Source organism: Emydura macquarii, unplaced genomic scaffold (assembly GCF_026122565.2).
Source record: "Emydura macquarii macquarii isolate MOO-44397 ecotype Brisbane River unplaced genomic scaffold, CSIRO-AGI_Emac_v2 contig_1876, whole genome shotgun sequence".
NCBI lineage: Eukaryota > Metazoa > Chordata > Testudines > Chelidae > Emydura > Emydura macquarii.
The window spans coordinates 22,047,975-22,067,542 of record NW_027132013.1 but is presented as its reverse complement, the minus strand read 5'-3'; the positions used below and the strand labels follow the sequence as shown (position 1 = coordinate 22,067,542).

The 19,568-nt window shown below is 40.2% G+C and overlaps 1 protein-coding gene across 3 annotated transcripts in view; it reads right to left on the bottom strand.

Moving 5' to 3' along the window:
• Positions 1–255: 255 nt before the first annotated feature.
• VPS39 (VPS39 subunit of HOPS complex) overlaps positions 256–19,568 on the bottom strand; it is a 38,489-nt gene continuing 19,176 nt past the window's right edge. For 2 of the 3 annotated variants that reach the window (XM_067557925.1, XM_067557927.1), the window contains 13 exons: positions 17,617–17,760; positions 16,817–16,958; positions 16,342–16,428; positions 10,638–10,711; positions 9,798–9,896; positions 9,370–9,487; positions 7,781–7,909; positions 7,058–7,160; positions 5,207–5,252; positions 4,615–4,764; positions 4,312–4,446; positions 3,923–4,014; positions 256–2,532 (listed from right to left, as the gene is read on the bottom strand). In XM_067557925.1, coding sequence (XP_067414026.1) covers positions 2,457–2,532; positions 3,923–4,014; positions 4,312–4,446; positions 4,615–4,764; positions 5,207–5,252; positions 7,058–7,160; positions 7,781–7,909; positions 9,370–9,487; positions 9,798–9,896; positions 10,638–10,711; positions 16,342–16,428; positions 16,817–16,958; positions 17,617–17,760 — 1,395 coding nt within the window. In that variant the 3' untranslated portion in view covers positions 256–2,456. The remainder of the gene's footprint in view (positions 2,533–3,922; positions 4,015–4,311; positions 4,447–4,614; positions 4,765–5,206; positions 5,253–7,057; positions 7,161–7,780; positions 7,910–9,369; positions 9,488–9,797; positions 9,897–10,637; positions 10,712–16,341; positions 16,429–16,816; positions 16,959–17,616; positions 17,761–19,568) is intronic. The other variant, XM_067557926.1, reaches the window with a different exon arrangement.

Here is a 19,568-nt window from a genome sequence, read left to right as displayed (position 1 = left end):
AGCTGTAGGTGATGCTCAAGTTCAGGAACTAATATACAGAGAGAGGCCTTGGCCCAAGTTTTTAAAAACAGGATGGTGCCACTTGCATTATTTTCAGTAACATGACATAACCCCTACCCCTGAAGACTAATAGCAGGTAAATAGGAGTAATATTGGGGACTTCGGCTTTATGTCACTGACCCTTATAGGAGCAAAGGAAGAAATCATCTGTAAATCCAGAGTAGCACTGTCAGTTACTATCATCCAAACAATAAATGAAGAATACACTGGTTCACCATGTTTATTACAATACATTGCTTTAAACAAAACCTCCATATGGTTAGTAAATCCAAACCATGGTATGAGAACAGACAGGAGAATTGCAACGCAGACCACATCTCCTCAAAGGTATGCAAAAAGAGCTGAACAGAGGCACATAAGCATCACTGTGAAAGAAGAGTACACTACAGACACCCAACTGAGAGAGTGCAGATTTATTGGCAGCAGATAGGTAATTCAGACTATTCCCCTTACCAATATCAGAAAGGTCTTGACTTCTGTATACAAAACTGTAGGGCCTTCATAAGATACCCTTCTTTCACGGTCATTGATCTGTAAACACAACTCCCAAAATATCTCTCTCTTGTATCCGACCTAGTATATAAACACTATACAGAATATGTGCAAATTGAATACAAATGTGTTTTAGGTTCTCTTGTTCAAACAGAAGGTTAAAAAAGTATCTCCATCTCAGCACAGGAATTCCCTTTAACCTCTACAGAAAGACACCACCAGCGGTACTACCCAAGACATCTAAGGAGCAGCAGCTATGACGTTGAAGCAAGACCTAGATGTCAGAAGAAGTAGGCTATATAACCATGGGTATGGTATTTGCAGAGTCTGCCACAAATAATAAAGGTGAGATAGGATCATTTAGATCCTATAGAAGACCAGTTGCTAAAAGTGTTAAAATAAAAGGCTTAAGTAAATATGTAAAAAGTTAGTGAAATTCAATTACACTGTGGACAGACGGGTTTTTGCTTTTAAACTTTATATTCTCAACTCCTTGTTTGAAGAGTATGATAGATTTTAAAGGAAAATGTGTATGATAATTGTATGTCATGCTCCATGTCATTTAATATTTAATTATGAAAGTATGGCTAAACTGGGATGTTATTACCACATTCAATTATTCTGAAACACGTGCTATTGCTCCCAGATTCTTTGTACAGTAAGTGAATATGCAAGTGCCCTTATATCAACTTTGCTATAGATTAAAGTTCATGGAAAAATAAATTAGACAGAAATATTACAGCCTATAAAGAAATATACTGTATCCAGTTTTGTGTATTTAGAATGCTCAGGCCAAAGTAAAAATGAAAAATACCAAGAGCAGCCTGGGCAGAAGGGAGCTGATCTTAAGCACTCAAATACTGACATTGAAATGCAGACTATATTTTCCTTTGATGCTGGAAGGTGAACTAGAGACTGAAGAGCTATTTACATACACAGGGATCTCAAATGTGCTCTAGAAACTCAAGCAAGAGATACATTTCAGCCCCTCTCAAAAGGGTTACTTTAAGGGGGTGCTCTTTTTGGTACAAGTGCAAGTGAGAGCTTCCCTTCTTCAAATTATCATAGCTGCTTCTCAAAGCTTCCACTCGTGCCGGGAGTGACTGTACATAGTGCAAACAGTATGTGAGTTACTTCACATTTATATACCTCTGACAAACTAAAGGAAAAAAGGAAAAAATAAGTGTTCACCAGTGAAGCCTATCATTGTGACTAGCTACCGTGGAACTTCTGTATATCAGAAGGTGAGATAACAAGCACTCTAGGCATCAAAGATAAAAGTTCCTTTGTTCAACATCTAGTTATTCCCAATACTGGGAGAAAGGTGAAGTTAGATACAGTTGTTCAAGTATCCGGCACAAGAGCTTCTCCTCCTCCTTCCTGCCTCCCCACCACCTTGGTGGATTAAAGTAGATCTCAATGCAAAGTTAATACAGCTGCAGTGACTTTCAAGAATCTTCTTTTTTGAGGAATATTACAGCGAGCCACAAACAAAGTCAGATCAACAAGTTTTCACCTCGATAGACAATTTTTACTTTAAAACATGCCCTCATTGGTAAACACCGAAGAAGTGTTTGAAATCTAGCCTGCTAAGCTTGGAGCACAATAGAAGCTCATTGCTGGTCAATTTCCATTCTTCCTCATCTTGCAGTGTTAAGAGGTATAATATAGTTGCTAGCAATGTAACAGTTAAAAAGGTCAATCTTCTAATAAGTCAGTACACTGCCAGGTTGTAGGTGTAGTTAGTTCAGAGAGATGCTGTGTACAAGCCATTTGTAAGATGTTCCTAGCAACATGCCTCAGAAAATTCCAGAGGCATCAACTTTTCCTAAAAAAGTCTTCACTTCTATATTTCACACAAGTGTTGTGGCTAGTGCAGTCCATCTAACGAGTAGCAACATGTTTCAGGTATCTGCCGTATTGACTTCTTTGGAGCAGAAGTAATGGACAACTACTGCATTAGGGTATCGGGCAAAAGCACTGTGAAGAAACAGAATAGCACAAGATCAAATGTCAGTATAATCAATACCCAGGTCTCCTTCTTCACTCTACAAGCTTGATTTTTGTTATGGTCAGAAAAGTGACTACATAACACTACTACTTTCTTAATTAAGAGACTTCCTGTCTAAGTTTCAATTGAAGCATCAGTTTTATTGGCGATGTCCCAGGCAAAGAACTTAGCTGGATTCTGTGTGAGTGAGATTCAAAAACACTACTTAGCTGAGCAAGTCTGATCTGAAAGTAATTGCTATACAAACATGGAACCACATAATACCATTTTAACAATCACTTTTCTAAGTCTGGCTTGATCTAGCTTGACCAAAATGAAGCTCACAGTACATAGTAACCCTACCTTCACCTAGGACTTCAGGAACACCATACTTAACAGAGAAAACTGGATCAATGCATACCAATAATTCAGTGCTCTCAGAGAGAGCTAACTGTGCTCATTAAAGCAGCAGGCAGAGAGAGACCTATTCCCCACCAGATTCTAAATGTCAGTCATGTCTTAGAAAAGGGGTTCATTCCCACGACCAGTAACAACAGCTAAAGGTTATTAGACGATATAAGATTTAGTTTGGAGCTGACGAACTGAACGGGGTAATGGAAGGAAACATCAAAGTCTCTGCTCCACATCATACAAACCTATGATTTCTTCCTGAAAACTTCAGGGATGGAAATGATGGGAGGAAAAATAAATTACTGCCAGTCTTGACACCAATAAAAACGTTGCTGCTACTCAGATGCATTAATATCATTAGCACGTAAGGTGCAGGTTGATTTCAAAGGCACAAAGTAGCCATCACCACACCTAAGGTTTTCAGCCTTTATATTTTATACACATTATACTTTCAAAGCTGAGAGAACCTATAAAAACTTAGATAAAGAAGCCTTGTGCAACTCCAGTGAGGGCCACTGCATATGGACCCAATTGTACTGCTGTTCATAAAGAGTTTTCAGATTCCCGGGTGGAAGACAACTGTTTATAGTGGTTACCAGCCACTCTGCTCAGAATTCCACAGTCTACATCTTGGGTGATGTCAGCATACTAACTACTTGCTCCATAAATATTGGAAGACAAGCCTCATGAAACTTGAAATGGCTTTATTATGTGTGTGCCGGAGACATGAAAATCTAAGAGAAGTTATTTTTGCAGGTAATCTTTTTGTCATAGGCATCAAGAGGTTTGGCCGTTTTTCAGTCACTCTGCTACTAATACAGTTTCCAATTCATTATGCACTTCTGAAAGTTCTCCCTCAGTTGTATGCTCCTGGATTTACACATCCTGACTTCTCTATAAGAATAAGCCAAACTAATATTTGTTTCTGTACCACAAGCCTCTTTAGGAGGAATGTTCTGTATTACTCACCTATTTCCTATCTTCTTTTTACACACAGTGCACACTTTCTCCTCTGTAATGATACACTTCACCTGCTGATGCAAAATCCGCTCCTCCTGAACCTGTAGGAAAATGGAAATATAGTATGCAGGGCAATGCTACACCTCAGCCACCTTTCTAGTGTAAACAGACAGAAGAGTAGCATTTTTAACTACTTTGAGTTTCCACCATCTCCTGAAATGCACGAGTTGTGATTTGCTGATTAGTGTGCATTTAATAATCTTGGCTACACTATAACACCATCTAGAGGACAAGTTTCCTGTACCATAAAAAAGAGCTCAAATTTTTAAGCCTTTCCATTTAACAGAACTTTTGAAAATCCAACTGGATAAACGAGAATGAAAGAGGTGGGTACATACCCTCAGGAATTCTGCATGGAGAAGATTCTTTAGTACTTGGTTGAATCGCTTCTTCTGGGCATTTTCTTCAAGGACTTTTTCTAGGAAGATTCGAATCTCACTAATTTGAGTATTTGCTGGGAGCAGGTTTATAGCCTAGAAGGGACAAGGAAAACAAAACAAAAAATGGGATTGAGACATTCATTTTTATCCAGGCTCTTTTAAGATCTGCTCCCAGACTCCACCTTAACTCCTGTGGCTTTCACTCTCATTCAAGATACAGCAACTATCCATACCACCACCTACCAAAGGAGGAATCCTTACCTTAGTAGTATCTAATTTGCTGTGGTGCAATTCTAAAACCTGCAGGGCAGCCTGGAGATTGGCTTGAGGCTCCAACAGTTCCATTTTGATTGGCCCTAGGCAATGAACACTAGGTGGGGATAGATACATCCGGAGCAGAGACAGATACACCTGTTTCACACAAACACAATGAAGAATGAAGCGTATCAAATGGACACCACTGAACTCTAACCACTACTGGGCTAACCTTGTAATACATCATGGAACTGGCACTAAAGCAAGTTTTAGTACTTTTTACTCCTGTTAGCAGTAACATCACAGCCAAAAGGGACAGGAGCTGAATTCTATTCCTACTTGTAAAAACAGAATTATTGGCCAATGAAAAAGTTCAACCATTTCCTACAACCCAGTAACATTCCAAACAGGAGAGAAGTTGTGACAAAATGTACAAGTTCCTCAATACCAGAAGATGGTAGAGAGGACCCTGCCTCCTTGAGCAGTTCTAAGCAAATTTGCACAGCATAGGTCTATTTTAAATTGGCTAAATATGGAGACAATAGTTATGACATGTATCACTTGGATCAACAGCAAGAATATGGACAAAGCTACTCACATCTTTGTTGCCATCTTTGCTTCTGTCATAGTGTTTATGACAGTGCCTACAAAGAAGTGAAATGAATGAAATGTGGGAACTGTCTTGCAATCCAGAAAACCCAGAGAAGCGATAAGTATTAACAATTTGGACAGCGTCAGCAATACAGAACAAGTAACTGTAGCTCCAATACTGAAACTAGAGCAGAGCATTTACAAGGGACACTTTTCATTCTGCACTACGCAATGCTGGTGAAAAGGGGAGATTTTAGACTTTTTAAAAATACCTGTCTCAGTCCAAGATATTTAAATTTTAAATAGACAATGAATTTAGTTCTGGGGTATAAACAAAAATAAAGTCTGAGAAACTTTTCTTAGGCTGACTATCAATGCAGCCAAGGAAATAAAGGGATATATCCTGGGATAACAGGCCAATGAACGGTAACAAAATTTAAAATATAAGAAAGAGGTGCCTGATGACCACACACCAGGGTGAACAGCTTCCAATAGGTGTTGCCTGAAGAGGTATGCAAAAAGTTAGGTTTAACAGGCCCCATGTCTAGCTACAAAGAAATCCTCTGAAGCCCAGCTACCAATAGCTAGGTGCCGGTTAGTTGTATTTTCACCCAAATGCTTTGAATCTGTTCAAAAATACATAAGATACTGCAGAGAGGAAACAGCCATAGATTCCAGCTGGTAGGAGCAGCTGCAGAAGCAGCCAAAACAGGGACTACTGCACAAGGGTGGGGAATAGGGTAAAAATGGGGCTCCAGCTGGGCCACAGCCTTTCATAGCATCACCTGGACTTGAATGGGGACCTCTCCTTCACCATGAGACCCTGAGAAAAAACTAGAGGAAATAGCAAGCAACTCCACCCCACAGGAGCACCCAAAGCAGGGATCTTCTGTCATTCAGAGACCTTTCTACAGTGTTGACTGGACTCTCTCTGCCCTGTGCTGATTGTCTGTTTGCTCCAGCCCTCCCACATCCCCAATTTCTTAACCTCAGCTTCACTCCATACCTGCCCCTTTTACCCCCCCCCCCCCCCCCAGTCTTCCCTTTTCTTTCCACATGGCTTATCCGCCCCTCCAAACCAACCCCTCTCCTGCCTGCCACCAAAAAACATGGAACTAACATGACATTTGCCACTCCGACATTGCTCACTCTGCTTGTGTCATATTCTCTCCCGCAGCCTGTGCCTGTCTTGTCTATTTAGATAGTAAGCTCTTCAGAGCAGGGACTGTTGGCTATTCTGTGTTTGTAAAGATCTAGTACAATGGGGCCTCACTCTCAGTTCAATCTTAGGCTCCACCATAAACAAACATGCTGTTGTTGTGTAACCACCACCAACTGCTAATGGAAAAGAATCTCCTTGTTAACATGGTTCCTTCTAATTGAGCAAGAATATTGTAGTAGAAGGTTTATATGTCTACAGCCTAATGACGGCTGTTCATAGCTCAACAAAAGGAAAGTAACAAGTAACAGGGCACAAGCTAAGGGACTGACAACAAGAAGGGCTTATATGGCACAGGGTAAAAACAAAATGGAAGAGCTTGTCAGTGACTGCTCTGCTATTTAAGACTGATGGGAACCCACGTAAAAATACAGGCACCTGCTTGGGGCCCTGACAAATGGAACAGCATGGGAAGACCAAGCCCCAAGAAGTATGGGGATGCTAGCTGTGATCAAAAGGTGAACCCTAACCAACAAGTGGGGCAGGTATGAGATATCAAAAAAGGTTACAAAGCTTATCTTCTAAATGCACATGTAACATTTAACAACCACGCCCCACCACAGAGACATGAACAAGGAATGGTTGGAGAAACTATTTCAAAAAACCTTGCAAAGAATGGACATTAAGGAAGAGGCTCACATTTCAGCCATTTTGGTATCCTTCAGAATGTGGACATAAATAATGAGGGCTTGTTCATGCTTCCCCATACGACCCAACAGCAGGGCACGCTCTTCTAGGAGGCCTGAGGGGAACATCATAAAGGAAAAATCAATGCCTGCCACAGAAACGGGAACATTCAAGCTCCACTACAAGAGCAGACCAAGCAACTGGATAAGATGGGAACAAGTGTGAAAAGCAGGAGAAAAATATAAATTGAGGAATGAACAGAAAGACAGAGACTATTAACTAGATCACCTATCAGTGGTGTCTAACCATTTCAAACAGTATCACTTTACTGGCTCCTGGAACTATATCTGCCAGTTCCCCCCACCACCTTTTTTATTGAACATGCTTGGGATGCTTAGCAATGAGCTTAGGATGCTTCAAAGGCCAATGTTGGTCAGGTGCAATCCAAGCTCATCTACATGTTACAGTATACATTTAAAAGGGAAGTCAGGCAGCAGCTCATCTTAGCCCACCACAGACCCACAGGGGAATCCCACTGTACCAGTTACAAAGCCTGAACAGCCAGCACTGGCGCATGCAACAATGGTTGGCAACTACTGGCCTAATCTTTCTTTTCCCTTTCTAGTTATCATAATTTTATAAAAAAAGGAAGGAGAGCACAGAAAGATGTTGCTGTGCAACATGAAATGTAATAGGTCTCAGGCTAAAGGAAGCTAGAACATGACGAGCACTCACCATCAAAGGGGAAATCACTGATGAGCCGACTAGGTTCATAGCAGCTAGAAATCTCAAGAAAGCAGAGCAACTTTCTCCGATACTCCCCCAGCTCCCCTTCCTCCTCTCCAGCAGGTACTGTAATTTTATCTGTGGGGAGGGGGAAACTGTCAGAGTGCGTGTCACAGGGGTTCTCACACAGTAACATCAGGGAACAAGCAGACACAGCATTTTCACCAAATTATTCTGAGACAAGTCAAATTTTGTTTATGATGCCCCATGCATTGGGGACCATGTGCAGCAAAAAATGCATGAATAACTCTTACAGTTGGAAGACTATGGTCTCCTTTTTTGGCCACTTGATAATGAAGCAAATAAGACTAGTCATGAAATTGAGAGCCTCTCTTTCTCAAACCTCAGAATTCAGGAAAGGGTAGTCAACTCCACATAACCATGAAAAAAAAATTCGTGTTACCCCAGCCTAGAATTTATTTTAACACACAAAACAATAAGATCCATATAACTTCAACTATTGTAGTCTTTTCATCTCACATTGGAAGCATGCTGTGCTCCTTTCCCTAGGATGTGCACTAACAAAGAGAATCTATCATTTAATTTCAATCATTAATAACATGAATAATGGAGTGGAGAGTGTGCTTATAAAATCTGTGAATGACACCAAGATGGGAAGGATTGAAAGCATTTTGGAGGACAGGATTAGAATTCAAAAGGACCTAGATAAATTAGAGAATTGGTCCCACACTTTAAGAATGATATGGGTAAACTGGAGAGTCCAGAGGAGAGCAACAAAAATAACAAAAAGGTTTAGAAAACCTGATTTATATGAGGAAAGATTAAAAAACTGGGCAGACTGAGGGAGATCCTGATAAAAGTCTTCAAGTATGTTAAGGTCTGTTATAAAGAGGATGGCGGTAACTGTTCTCCGTGTCCATTGAAGGCAGGACAAGAAGTAATGGGCTTGATCTGTGGTAAGGAAGATTTAGGTTAAACATTAGGAAAAATGTTTAGCCATAAGAATAGCTAAGTACTGAAACAAGCCTCCAAAAGAGGCTGTGGAATCCACGTCTTTGGAGGTTTTTAAGAAGAGATTAGACAAATACCTGCCAGAGATGGTCTAAGTATATTTGGTCCTGCCTCAGCATGGGGATGAACTAGATGACCAATTGGAGTTTGTCCCAACCCTACATTTCAAAAGACTTCTAAGGGCTTGTCCTCATTACTGAGCTAAAATCAGCACCATTGCCATCGATGCAGTAGCAGCAATTTAGTGGGTCTGGTGAAGATGTGCTCAGTCAGTGGGAGAGTGCTCTCCCGTCGACATCTGTAATCCACCTAAACGAGAGGTGGAAGCTATGTTGATGCGAGAGCATTTCCTGTCAACATAGCATTGTGTAGACACCACCGCAAGTCGATCTAAGGTACATCGACTTAAGTTACCTTACTTACACAACTTAATTAGCTTAACTTAGATTGATTTAGCACTGCAGTGAAGACAAGCCCTAAGACAATGTCTTGGCAGTATGCTCTGCAACCTCCCCTTCCTATGTCATTGCCTGTTGCAAGGCAAGGTAGAGCATGGTTAGAAGTACCTGCAGGGAAAGAGCTGAGATATTCCTTCATTAATCCCTGCACCTTCTCACAGTACAGCTGGATCAGACAATTGTGGAATTCTGAGCCAGTCTCCTCCCAAACATGGATGATGTGTTCCTATGAACATAAACACACAGTTCAAGAATTGACCAAAAATGCTTCCTCTTCATTCAGAAAGTGATTCAATGCAGTCTATCATCAATAATTTCACACTTTCCTCCACTGAATAACACTTAGGAATGACAAAAATGGCTTCTGAGTCCCACTCAGCTTCCACATCCTAACAAATGTATATTTTGTTTCTTTCACCTCAGGCTGAAGTTAGTATTCTTTATAAATATTTCAGATTCTAACACTCTCAAGAGCAGAGGGGCTTGATAAATAAATGTGTTATATTGAAAATAGTGCTGTTAATTTAAGTTCTTACCAGGTAAGGGATAGCCAGGCTTTTAAAACTTTCTATCAAGAAGTTGAGCACTTTGTCTCGAGGCAGCAATTCTACTTCAGGAAGGTCTTCTGTAAATATCTGCAAAACAGAATTTCTATTCAGGGACTGATTTTTACATGTATAGTGTAGTCTCATTTTTCTGAGGCATAAAAGTCAGAGGTAATGCAACACACAAGCCCTCAAATCAAGCGTGGGAGCTCTCTGAAAAATGAGACAGTAGATTTACCCACTTGACGCTGCCTCATATCTGGAATGAGCTGCAACACTCCTCCTCCATTGCTACCCTATGTATCACATACATTGCCTACTAAAAAGTGCCCACTTCTAATGGAGTGTGGGCACTTAAACTTGCATTCTATCACCAGAGGCTGCAGCAGAGAAGGAATGAAAGACAGGATAGTAAGTTATATTTGGTATTTAAATGTACTATATGAAACTATGTACAACTACACAATACATCATTAACAGTAACATTACATTAGGTCCTTATTGCTCTTTACAGCAAAGCCCTATGTGCAGACGGACCTGCATGATGAGAAGCTCTAGTTGTAGTGAAATTATTCCCACATGCTCATCTTCAAGCAGAAGGCTATACAAGGAAACACACAAGCATGCATTCCCTCCCTCCATTACCAGTTGGATAAGGTTCTATATTTTCTGCACTGAATAAAAATGAAGAACTGGGCATTGCACTGGAGTTCAATAGTAATAACTGGACTCCCATCTCTACCCCGGCTTCTGAGGACAAGGACAAGTAACTGCTGCTATATTAATGACATCAATAGCAGATATAAGATACATCTCACGTAGCACCCTTACCTTCAATCCATCTTCAGGAAAGTCTCTGAGCACCCAGGTGGAATAGAGGAACACCAAGTGCAAGTTTTCTGTGCCTGGAACAAGAACCAATGTAGTAACACTCACCACTATCTGAATTACCAGCTCCTGCACATGCAGTGTTTTTCATAGTGAAGTATTTTCATGATCAGAGGCGCTAGAAGCTTCATTTAAGAAAAAAACAGCTTGAATTATAAAGAGCAAATTCTGTTCTAAGGCCACAATTTGCTATTCAGTGAATCTAGCTTCCACTTGAAATCAAGTCAGCCATTAGACTTAAACAATCACAACTTAGAGACAATCAACTTAATCACTTCCTGAAGGTCTGATTTTACTCACAACACCTAGCTTTATATAATGGGAAAAGAGAAAAGTGTCTTCATTTTCTAGTTGACTTTGTGCACACTCAGTTTCATCATAGAGTCCCCGGCATAGTCAGCTTCCCCCTTTGCTATTTAAGTGTGTTTCACAGCAACAGATTAAAGACTTTTTTATAAAAAATAATCAAATGTCACATCACCAATAATATTGGCATGGAAACTCCATGGCAAGGGTAATGGATAACCTGCTCTTCTTTTAAATGGTTTAACTGACTAAATTTTGAACGGTTTGTCCTTTGAAGGGATACTTTCAGGTTAAGTTTGTCCCAAAATTTGTTTTTAAAAAAAAGTTTTAAAACACTTTTATTGGGCTTTCTGAAAACAATTTTTATATATCACCTCAACGTGTTTGCAAACTGAACACTGCAGCACTGTATTAGGGCAAGAGAATCTGAAAGTGAAACAGTCTATTGTCATTTGCTCTTTCTATTACACAGCTTGATCAGCAAAGTTTTGGGGTTTTTTTGACTACTATAAAGATGTTATTTGTCATATATAATGACCATTTACTTTTTAAATACGATTTTTACCTCAACACTGTCTCTGTTAAAATAAGTCAGCTGTGGGAGAGATAACTAGGTAGTGTGAAGGAAGACAGAAGATTCTGGAAGTGAATCACCGTCTAGATAAGCGGTACAAGGTAAAGAGTTTAGTTTTTGTGGAACAATGATTCACCTTTTATAAGGAGAGAAGACTGAAGTTTGGATAGCCTCCATCTCCAAAGAAGGGGACTCAATGTCTTCTAGGGTACAAACCAGCTAGGCTAGCCAGGAGGATGTTAAACTAACAAAAAGGGAAGGTGACCACATGCATTTATTCATTCAGAACAAAATCAAGATGCTGAGAATAAAATTAATCAAGGCACTAAGGGATGTGAAAAGAAATTCTGTAATTGCGTATGCATCAACGCTAAGAGCTTGAGTAATAAAGAGTAGTTTGTGTTTCTGATTTATGAACATAATTTCTATCTTGTTAGTATTACTGAAATCTGGTGGGAAGATTTTCATGATGGGAACATTAAAATCAATGGTTATAACCTGTTTAGGTTGCAGTGGGCAAAAGGAGAGGGGGAGTGGAAACGGCACTGCCAAAAATGGCATTACCTGCTTCTGAGTCACTGACAAATTAGAAGCAAATATCTTGAATGTTTATAGATCAAAGTAAAAACAGATAAAGAAAAAAACAGGGCATTTGTTGGTGTCTGCTACATACCACCAAGTCATACTAGAGAATAGGATGACTGACTTCTAGAGCACCTACCTATAATGTGTAGGAAAAAAGCTGCACTATCATAGGGGAGTTCAATCTGAGTGACACATGCTGGAGATCTCATGCTGCCAGTACTAAAATGTCTTCTGAATTTCTAAATATTATAGATGACAATTTCCTAACTCAACAAGTATTGTACCCAACACAGGGAAATTCTGAATTAGACCTCATCTTGACAGAAAGAGGAATTAGTCACAGAACTTAAAATTAGTGCTTGCTTAGGTGCAAGTGATCATGACTTGATTACATTTGTTATAGGTAGACATAAAATCCCAACAGTTAATATATATATGCACTCATGGTGCTTTAGAAGGACCGGTTTCACAAAGCTACAAAAAAAATAAGCCAAATCAGCTGGGAGAAAGAATTTAACCAAAAAAATATGAATGATAATAGGGAATTGTTTAAGAATATTTTACTGGATGCCAAAAGAAGAGTCCCACAACCATGAAAAATTTCATAACACAACCTAGCTTAACTAGGGAATTGAAAGCCAGTTATAAAAAATGAAATAAAACATGGGACAAAGGGGTAGTTGAAATTACCATAAGTTAGAAGCTAGAAATTATAAGAAGATTAATAAGAGAAGTAAAAGGACACACAGAAATTTATGGCCAGCAGAGTTAAGGACAACGGGAAGGAGATGCGGGTTGGGGTTTTTTTGTTTTGCAAGTATATTAACAACAAAAGGAATCCAAACAACAATATTGGTCTATGAGAGAAGTCAATAATGCACAAAAAGCACAAGTTTTCAATAAATATTTGTCACGTATTTGGGAAAAACCAGAATGAAGTATTCATATCATATATGATGATTAAATATTTTCCATTCCAACAGCAGCTAAAGTGGATGTTAGCATCTACTAAAGTTAAACTTGTTAAAAACAGATTAAAAGAGCTAGCCTATGAGCCTTCTGGACTGTCAATGTTGATTTTCAATAGTTTCGCAACATTGGGGAACTTCCAGGAGATTGGAAGAAGCCTACTGTGCTATGGCAATATTTAAAAAAAAAAAAAAAGGCAAACAGGATGACTGCGGTAAATATAGATCTCAGACACATCAATCCTGGGCAAGAGAATGGAATGGCGAACATGAAACTCTAGTATAGCATTAAGGGAGAATAATATCATTAATGCCAATCAACATGGTTTTATGGAAAATAGATCCTGTCAACCTAACTTGATTTTTTTTTTGGATGAAATTGCAAGTTTGGTTGACAAAGGTAATAGTATTGATGTAATCAAACAAACTTCTGTAAGGCATCTGACTGGTACCAAATGACACTTTGATTAAGAAATTAGAACAATATAAGATCAACATGCCACATACTGAACACTGTCTGACAGATCTCAAAATGTAATTGGAAATGGGGAATCATTGAGTAGGTGCTCTAATGTGGTCCTGCATGTATCGATTCTCGGCCCTACCGTATATAACATTTCAATCAATAACTTGGAAGAACACAATTATTAATGACAGTTTGCAAATGACCCAGAAATGAAGGGGAGAGGGAGGGTAATGATAAATAACGAAGAGGACTGTTCGAGTGATCTGGACTGCTTGGTAAATTGGGTTCAAGTAAACAATATGCTTTTCAATATGGCCAGATATAAAGTTATATATCAATGAACTAAGAATGCAGCCATATTTACAGAATGGAGTGACTACAAGAGAGACTTTGGGGGGGCAGGAAGAGAGGGGAGAGGAGGAGGAAGATTATGGTGGTTAATTGCTGCACATAAGCTCCCAAGTGCAAAGCCATGACCAAAAGGGTTAATGCAAGTTTTTGTTTCAAAAATAGGAAAATATCAAGTTGGAGTAGAGGATTTATATCACCTCTGTTTTTGGTACTGGTGTTACTATTACTAGAATTGTGTGTCCAGTTCTGTCTATAATTCAATAAGGATGTTGAGAAATTGAAGAGGGTTCAGAGAAGAGCCACAAAAATAGTAATTAAAGAATTGAAAAACATGCCTTATAGTGAAAGAAAAGGAGTTTAATCTAGTTTATCAAACAGAAGGTTATGGGGCGACTTGATCACATTCTACAAGTATCTACATGGTGAACAAAAATTTGATAACAGAGGGCTCTTCATTCGAGCAGACAAAGGTGAAAAACAAGAGCCAATGACTGGAAACTGAAGTGACACAAATTTAGACAAACAAGATGCTTTTTTTAAAAAAAAAGCCCTAAGTAATTAACTATTGGAACAACTTATCAAGAGTTGTGGTGGATTCTCCATCACTGGAAATTTTTAAATCAAGATTGGATGGTGTTCTAAAAGATATGCTCTACTTTAAACAAGAATTATTTCATGGAATCCTATGGCCTATGCCAGCGGTTCTCAACCGGTGGTACGCGTACCACCGGTGGTACTTGGAAGAAGGCTGGGTGGTACGCGAGCCATACCACGCCGCCGAATCCGCTGCTGGAAATGCCCGCCCACCCACCTCTGCGAAACCCTGCCGCCGAAAAGGGGCAAACGGCGGACGGGGTTCGGCGGAAGGCATTGTTCCCCCCCCATGTAACCCGCCGCCGCCGAAAGTCCCCCCTCACCGCGAAACCCCCCCGCCGCCGAAAGTCCCCGCCCCCTTTTTTTCCCCCGAGTGGTACTCGGGGGAAAAAAAAAAAGGTTGAGAACAGCTGGCCTATGCTATGATGGTCATAACGATCTGACCTTTCAGAGATGCCAACCTTGCTCTGAGTCTTAGGGATGTTTATCAAAAAGTTAGGGAGGAATAAGGTAAGTTGCTGGACCAGTGCCAAATTTAGGGAAGCCTAATACAGAGGGGAGTCTGGGGTAGTGCCTAAACGCGTGTGGTGCATTTTAGAAGCATTTCTGTGCACATTAGAGTAACAACAGTAATACAAATTGAAGTGATATTAAGTAACAATAAACATCAATAGCAATGACCAGGTCAGACCATGGTACTGGCCATATCCTCACTCATTTTTAATCACCCACATCAGCCATTCTGATTAACAGTGGTGGCTGGCGAACTTTGGAGCAAGTCACTGCAGCATAGCAAAAAAAAAAAAAAAAAAAAAAAGTAAAAGCCAATCATGTCTGCTGCTCCCGCCCCTCCCCGGCACAATCCTCAGGCGTGCCACCAGAATTTTCCTGAGGAGACCATCCCCCCCAGAGGCATGCGTGTGTGTATGGGGGACTTTCCTTTGCATAGCCAAGACCGCTTTCTCCCGGTGCCATCCTAGAAACAGGGACCTCTCCCTCCACCCCCATCTATGGCCAAGGGCTGCACCATCCAGTTGTGTCCCTCCCTCAAAACAGGGAGACGGGGAGGATTGGCCCTAACAAAGCTGCCCTCCTGCACCGGCTACGGGCCTTAATTACCTTGGCCAGCCCAGGCCTGGACCTCCTTCCCAGAATGATCCTCCTGTCATGTTGCCATTCTTCCTCCTCCACTGCCTACTTCTGTCCCTCTGGCTTCTCTCCCACAGACTATGCAGTAAGGGTCAGATAGAAAGCAAGCCACTGCAATTGTCAGGGGGTTTGGGGAGCTGATTCACTGCTCAAAACCTCATGCTGTGTGTCGCACCCAAATTACACTACATAGACCCCCACTTATGCATTTAGGTACCTAGTGCGCATTACCATAATCCACTAGTGCCTCAACCCATTCAAAATTGCAAGGGCTCGCCTCCTATCAGACCCTCAGTACGCCACAGGGGCAGTGGAGCAAAATGCTTCCTGTAGCCACAGCACTATTTGTAGTGTTCGTCTGACCCAAGTGCTGGTGAGTGAATGATGTGCGCACATGCACACGCACTTTTTATGTTACGCATACAAAAAATGAATGCTTCCACAATTTGTAGATTTAAGGCAGAATTAGTAATTTTGTAATTATATATACACACAAATTGGGAGGATTACAGAAAATTAGGGATAGCTGGCGTTTCTGCAATTTATGAAAATTCACACAAAAAAAGAGTAAAGTGGCATGCCAAGTCAAAGTAATGAGAGTTAGAGACATCCCCTTAAAAGAGAGATTCCCACCTACCCCCGGTCTGCACTCACCCAAATGCTGTAGATACTGCACTGTCCTTTCATGGCCCTTCAAAGGCGAGTTGGCTTTCTTTGACTGATCCACTAGCACCTGCAGAGCTTTTAGTAGAAGAAAGAAGTCAATTCCATAGAGATTATCCTTAAATTTAGAAAGCAGCTTCCTGAATTCATTGAGAACTCGTGTTCCTGGGTGAGCAGAACAATAAAATGTGCTCCCCATTTGCTTAACCACTGCAGCAGAACAGGAAAAGGAATTTTACATGTCAACTTTTTGCAACAAGTTCTTGGTAACAACTTATCCTAGGCAAATAACAGGGAAAATACTTAAGTCAAATAATGATTTCATCAAGAGACTGCTACAAGGGGTAGGCCATTCTGAAATACTGTTAGTTTAAGAATGGTTAAACAGACTCCTGTCAGCAAGATGAGTTAAGACATACAGCAGAAGTGTACATTCTATTCACCCCCCTCTTCCCTCCTTACTTACCTTTCTCATGTAGCCCTTTCTTCTCATACAGTATTATCAGCTCACTGTACTTGTGTGCCTTCTTCAGTACATGCTCACTCTCTTCTATGTGGCAATGATTGTTCTCCAGACGTAGCAATGGTGCTACCAGCGCTACATTTGTCTGCAAGCAAGGGAAGGGCATTCAGAGGTTTCAGATTCATGAACTGTACACACACAGGCTCAGTAACCAACACTATAATCAAGAACACAGAGAGGGAGAAAACCCAGAAAAGAGAAAATATCCATTATGGCATAAGAAGTGGGATTTTAACATTTAAAAGGGAGTCCTCTACTCTGTCCATTTTATATGCAATTTAACTTTGTTGTTCAATGAGAGAGCAGGTAGCCAGTGGCCCAGACAGCAGCACTTCTCCCCTCACTATGGTGGAGGCCAGCTGTTGAGAAACCTAAAGAGTAACCGTTTCAGACAACTCTCTCCATCTAGTTAAGCACAACAATGAGAGACAAGTATGCTTACAAATATATATGTATTTCTCTGTACTTCAAAAGAGAACATTCCTCTTTTAAGGAAAGGCAGCCTTGCAAATCCTTAGAAGTAAACAGATAAGCTTGCCAAGCTCTGTGAAGCTATCTGCTGCTAACAAAGTAAGATAAGATGAAATTAAGTTCCACAATGCATTTTGGTCCATGAAGTGAGAGAGGTTCACATCAAAACCTGAAAGGAAACTATTCCTTATCCTATCTTCCAATTTTCCCCACCCCAAACTCCTGATGGAGTTTACTTTTTATAGGCTCACTGGGGTAGGCAAGGAACTCACATGAAGGTAACACTTGAGCAAGGTGGTGTCAATGATCTGGAGCAGCTTCTTTTTGGATTTGATGGTGGGTGTTCCTTCCATGAGGGGTGAAGTGCTGGACTGGTGGTCTGAGTCATTTAACTTCTTTACCAGCTGACTTCTTTTCTGCAGAACACAGACCGAGATTTAACACCGTTCCAAAGGAAAACACAGGCCAATTTAAACCCTCTTAATTATAATCCATTACACACACCCATCAACTATCCCTCCATAAGTTCAGGATGTGCCGATCCATAACTCTGGGTGCATTTAAAAGATTTAATTACTAAAATACATAAAACTGGAACTAGTGTCCAGAGCTAACGTGCTCCCCCAAACAATTTTCGGTCACCATCCACTTCCACTCACTCTGCCAACCCTTTTGCCCAGAAAAAGCCTAAGCAAATAAGTGTCATCTGCAGTGTAATCTGTGGATCAATAAATTTGTTCTCTGGACAAAAAGGAAGAGCAACACAAAACTGATGATCACGTCTTGGAAATAGCCTGCCTTCATTTCTTCACAGTTTATGCCAGGTAACTACTAACTCAACAGGCTCTACTAATTTTACCTTCCATGGTATCACACCATGGCAGGAGTAGTCCCCAGTGTATACTCATTTTACACTCCCAATTAATCTGACAAAGCCACTGTTAATCTACATTAATCAAGTTTTATTAAAATTTAAGACTTGGAATTTGTTAAAGAAAAAGCTCGAATTTCCAAATTCTTTTAGTGGTGTCTCACTATCTGTCTTTAATTAAATAGGCCAGCATGTCTCAAACAATCAAGAATAAATCCATAAATAGAAAAAGTAATATTTAGTTACTACTTTTAATCATTTAAAACTAGAAAAGTAGACTGTATCAAAGTTTGTCAGAATTATAACTACCTTATAGAAACCAGCCAAATTCTCAGCTGGTATAGCTTCACTGATTCTACATTAGCTAAAGTTCTTGTATGCTATTTTTAGCAAAATTGCTTGGCCCTATAAGTCACTGTGTAGTTAGCTATTTTTAGTTTTTAGCTATTAACTCAAGTTGTTTACAGTATGTTCAAATTTTACACTAGATACTAGGAACACCAATTTTGTGGTCTGGGTCCTTATCCAATTATAATGCAGAATCTACGATTACACTGAGCTGCTAAAATGCATGCTGACTATCTATAAAATCATAACAGTTACTTACTGCAACTGTGGTTCTTTGAGATGTGATGCAGACATCTATTCCACTTCACGTTCAGTGCGTTGGATGCACACGCTCGAGAATTTTGCCTAGTAGTACCCGAAGAAAGGCAGCGCTCGCACTTCATGGCCATAGGCACACCCCCACCCCCGGCTATATGAGGTAGCACTACCCCAATCCCCCTCAGTTCTTTCACGCCAAACATCCAGAGACTAGAGTCCAATGCAGAGGGGATGGAGGATGGATCACAGAATGCATGTCTGCATAACATCTCAAAGAACTTGTTACAGTAAGTAACCGTTTCTTCTTCAAGTAGATGCAGCCGCATATTCCACTGAGTTGCCTCACAGGTAGTACCCATCCCAAGAGCTAAGCTCAGAGTCTACCTAATTAAGAATCGCCCTCCCAACACTTGCATCCATTCTGGATAACTTCATTATATTGCAACTAAACTCATCAATGAACTCTCATCCCAACCTCTTTCCAAGTGCTCAAGAAAACAGATGACTTTGCAGCATTAATTTGACTCTTGGTCAGAGGGCTGACTTAATAGCTCTCTCATCTATTGCTTTAGTCCTATGTTATACAAATATTCAACAACATTTTTCAGACACACACTGAACCATTTATTTTTGGATCCCCAGAAAGATTAAATGTGTTGGGTTTTTTTTTGGTTTTTTTTTAAATTCTTACTTGTTGGCTGTAATAAAAAGATACATAAATGTTCATATGTATTAAGAAATTGAGAA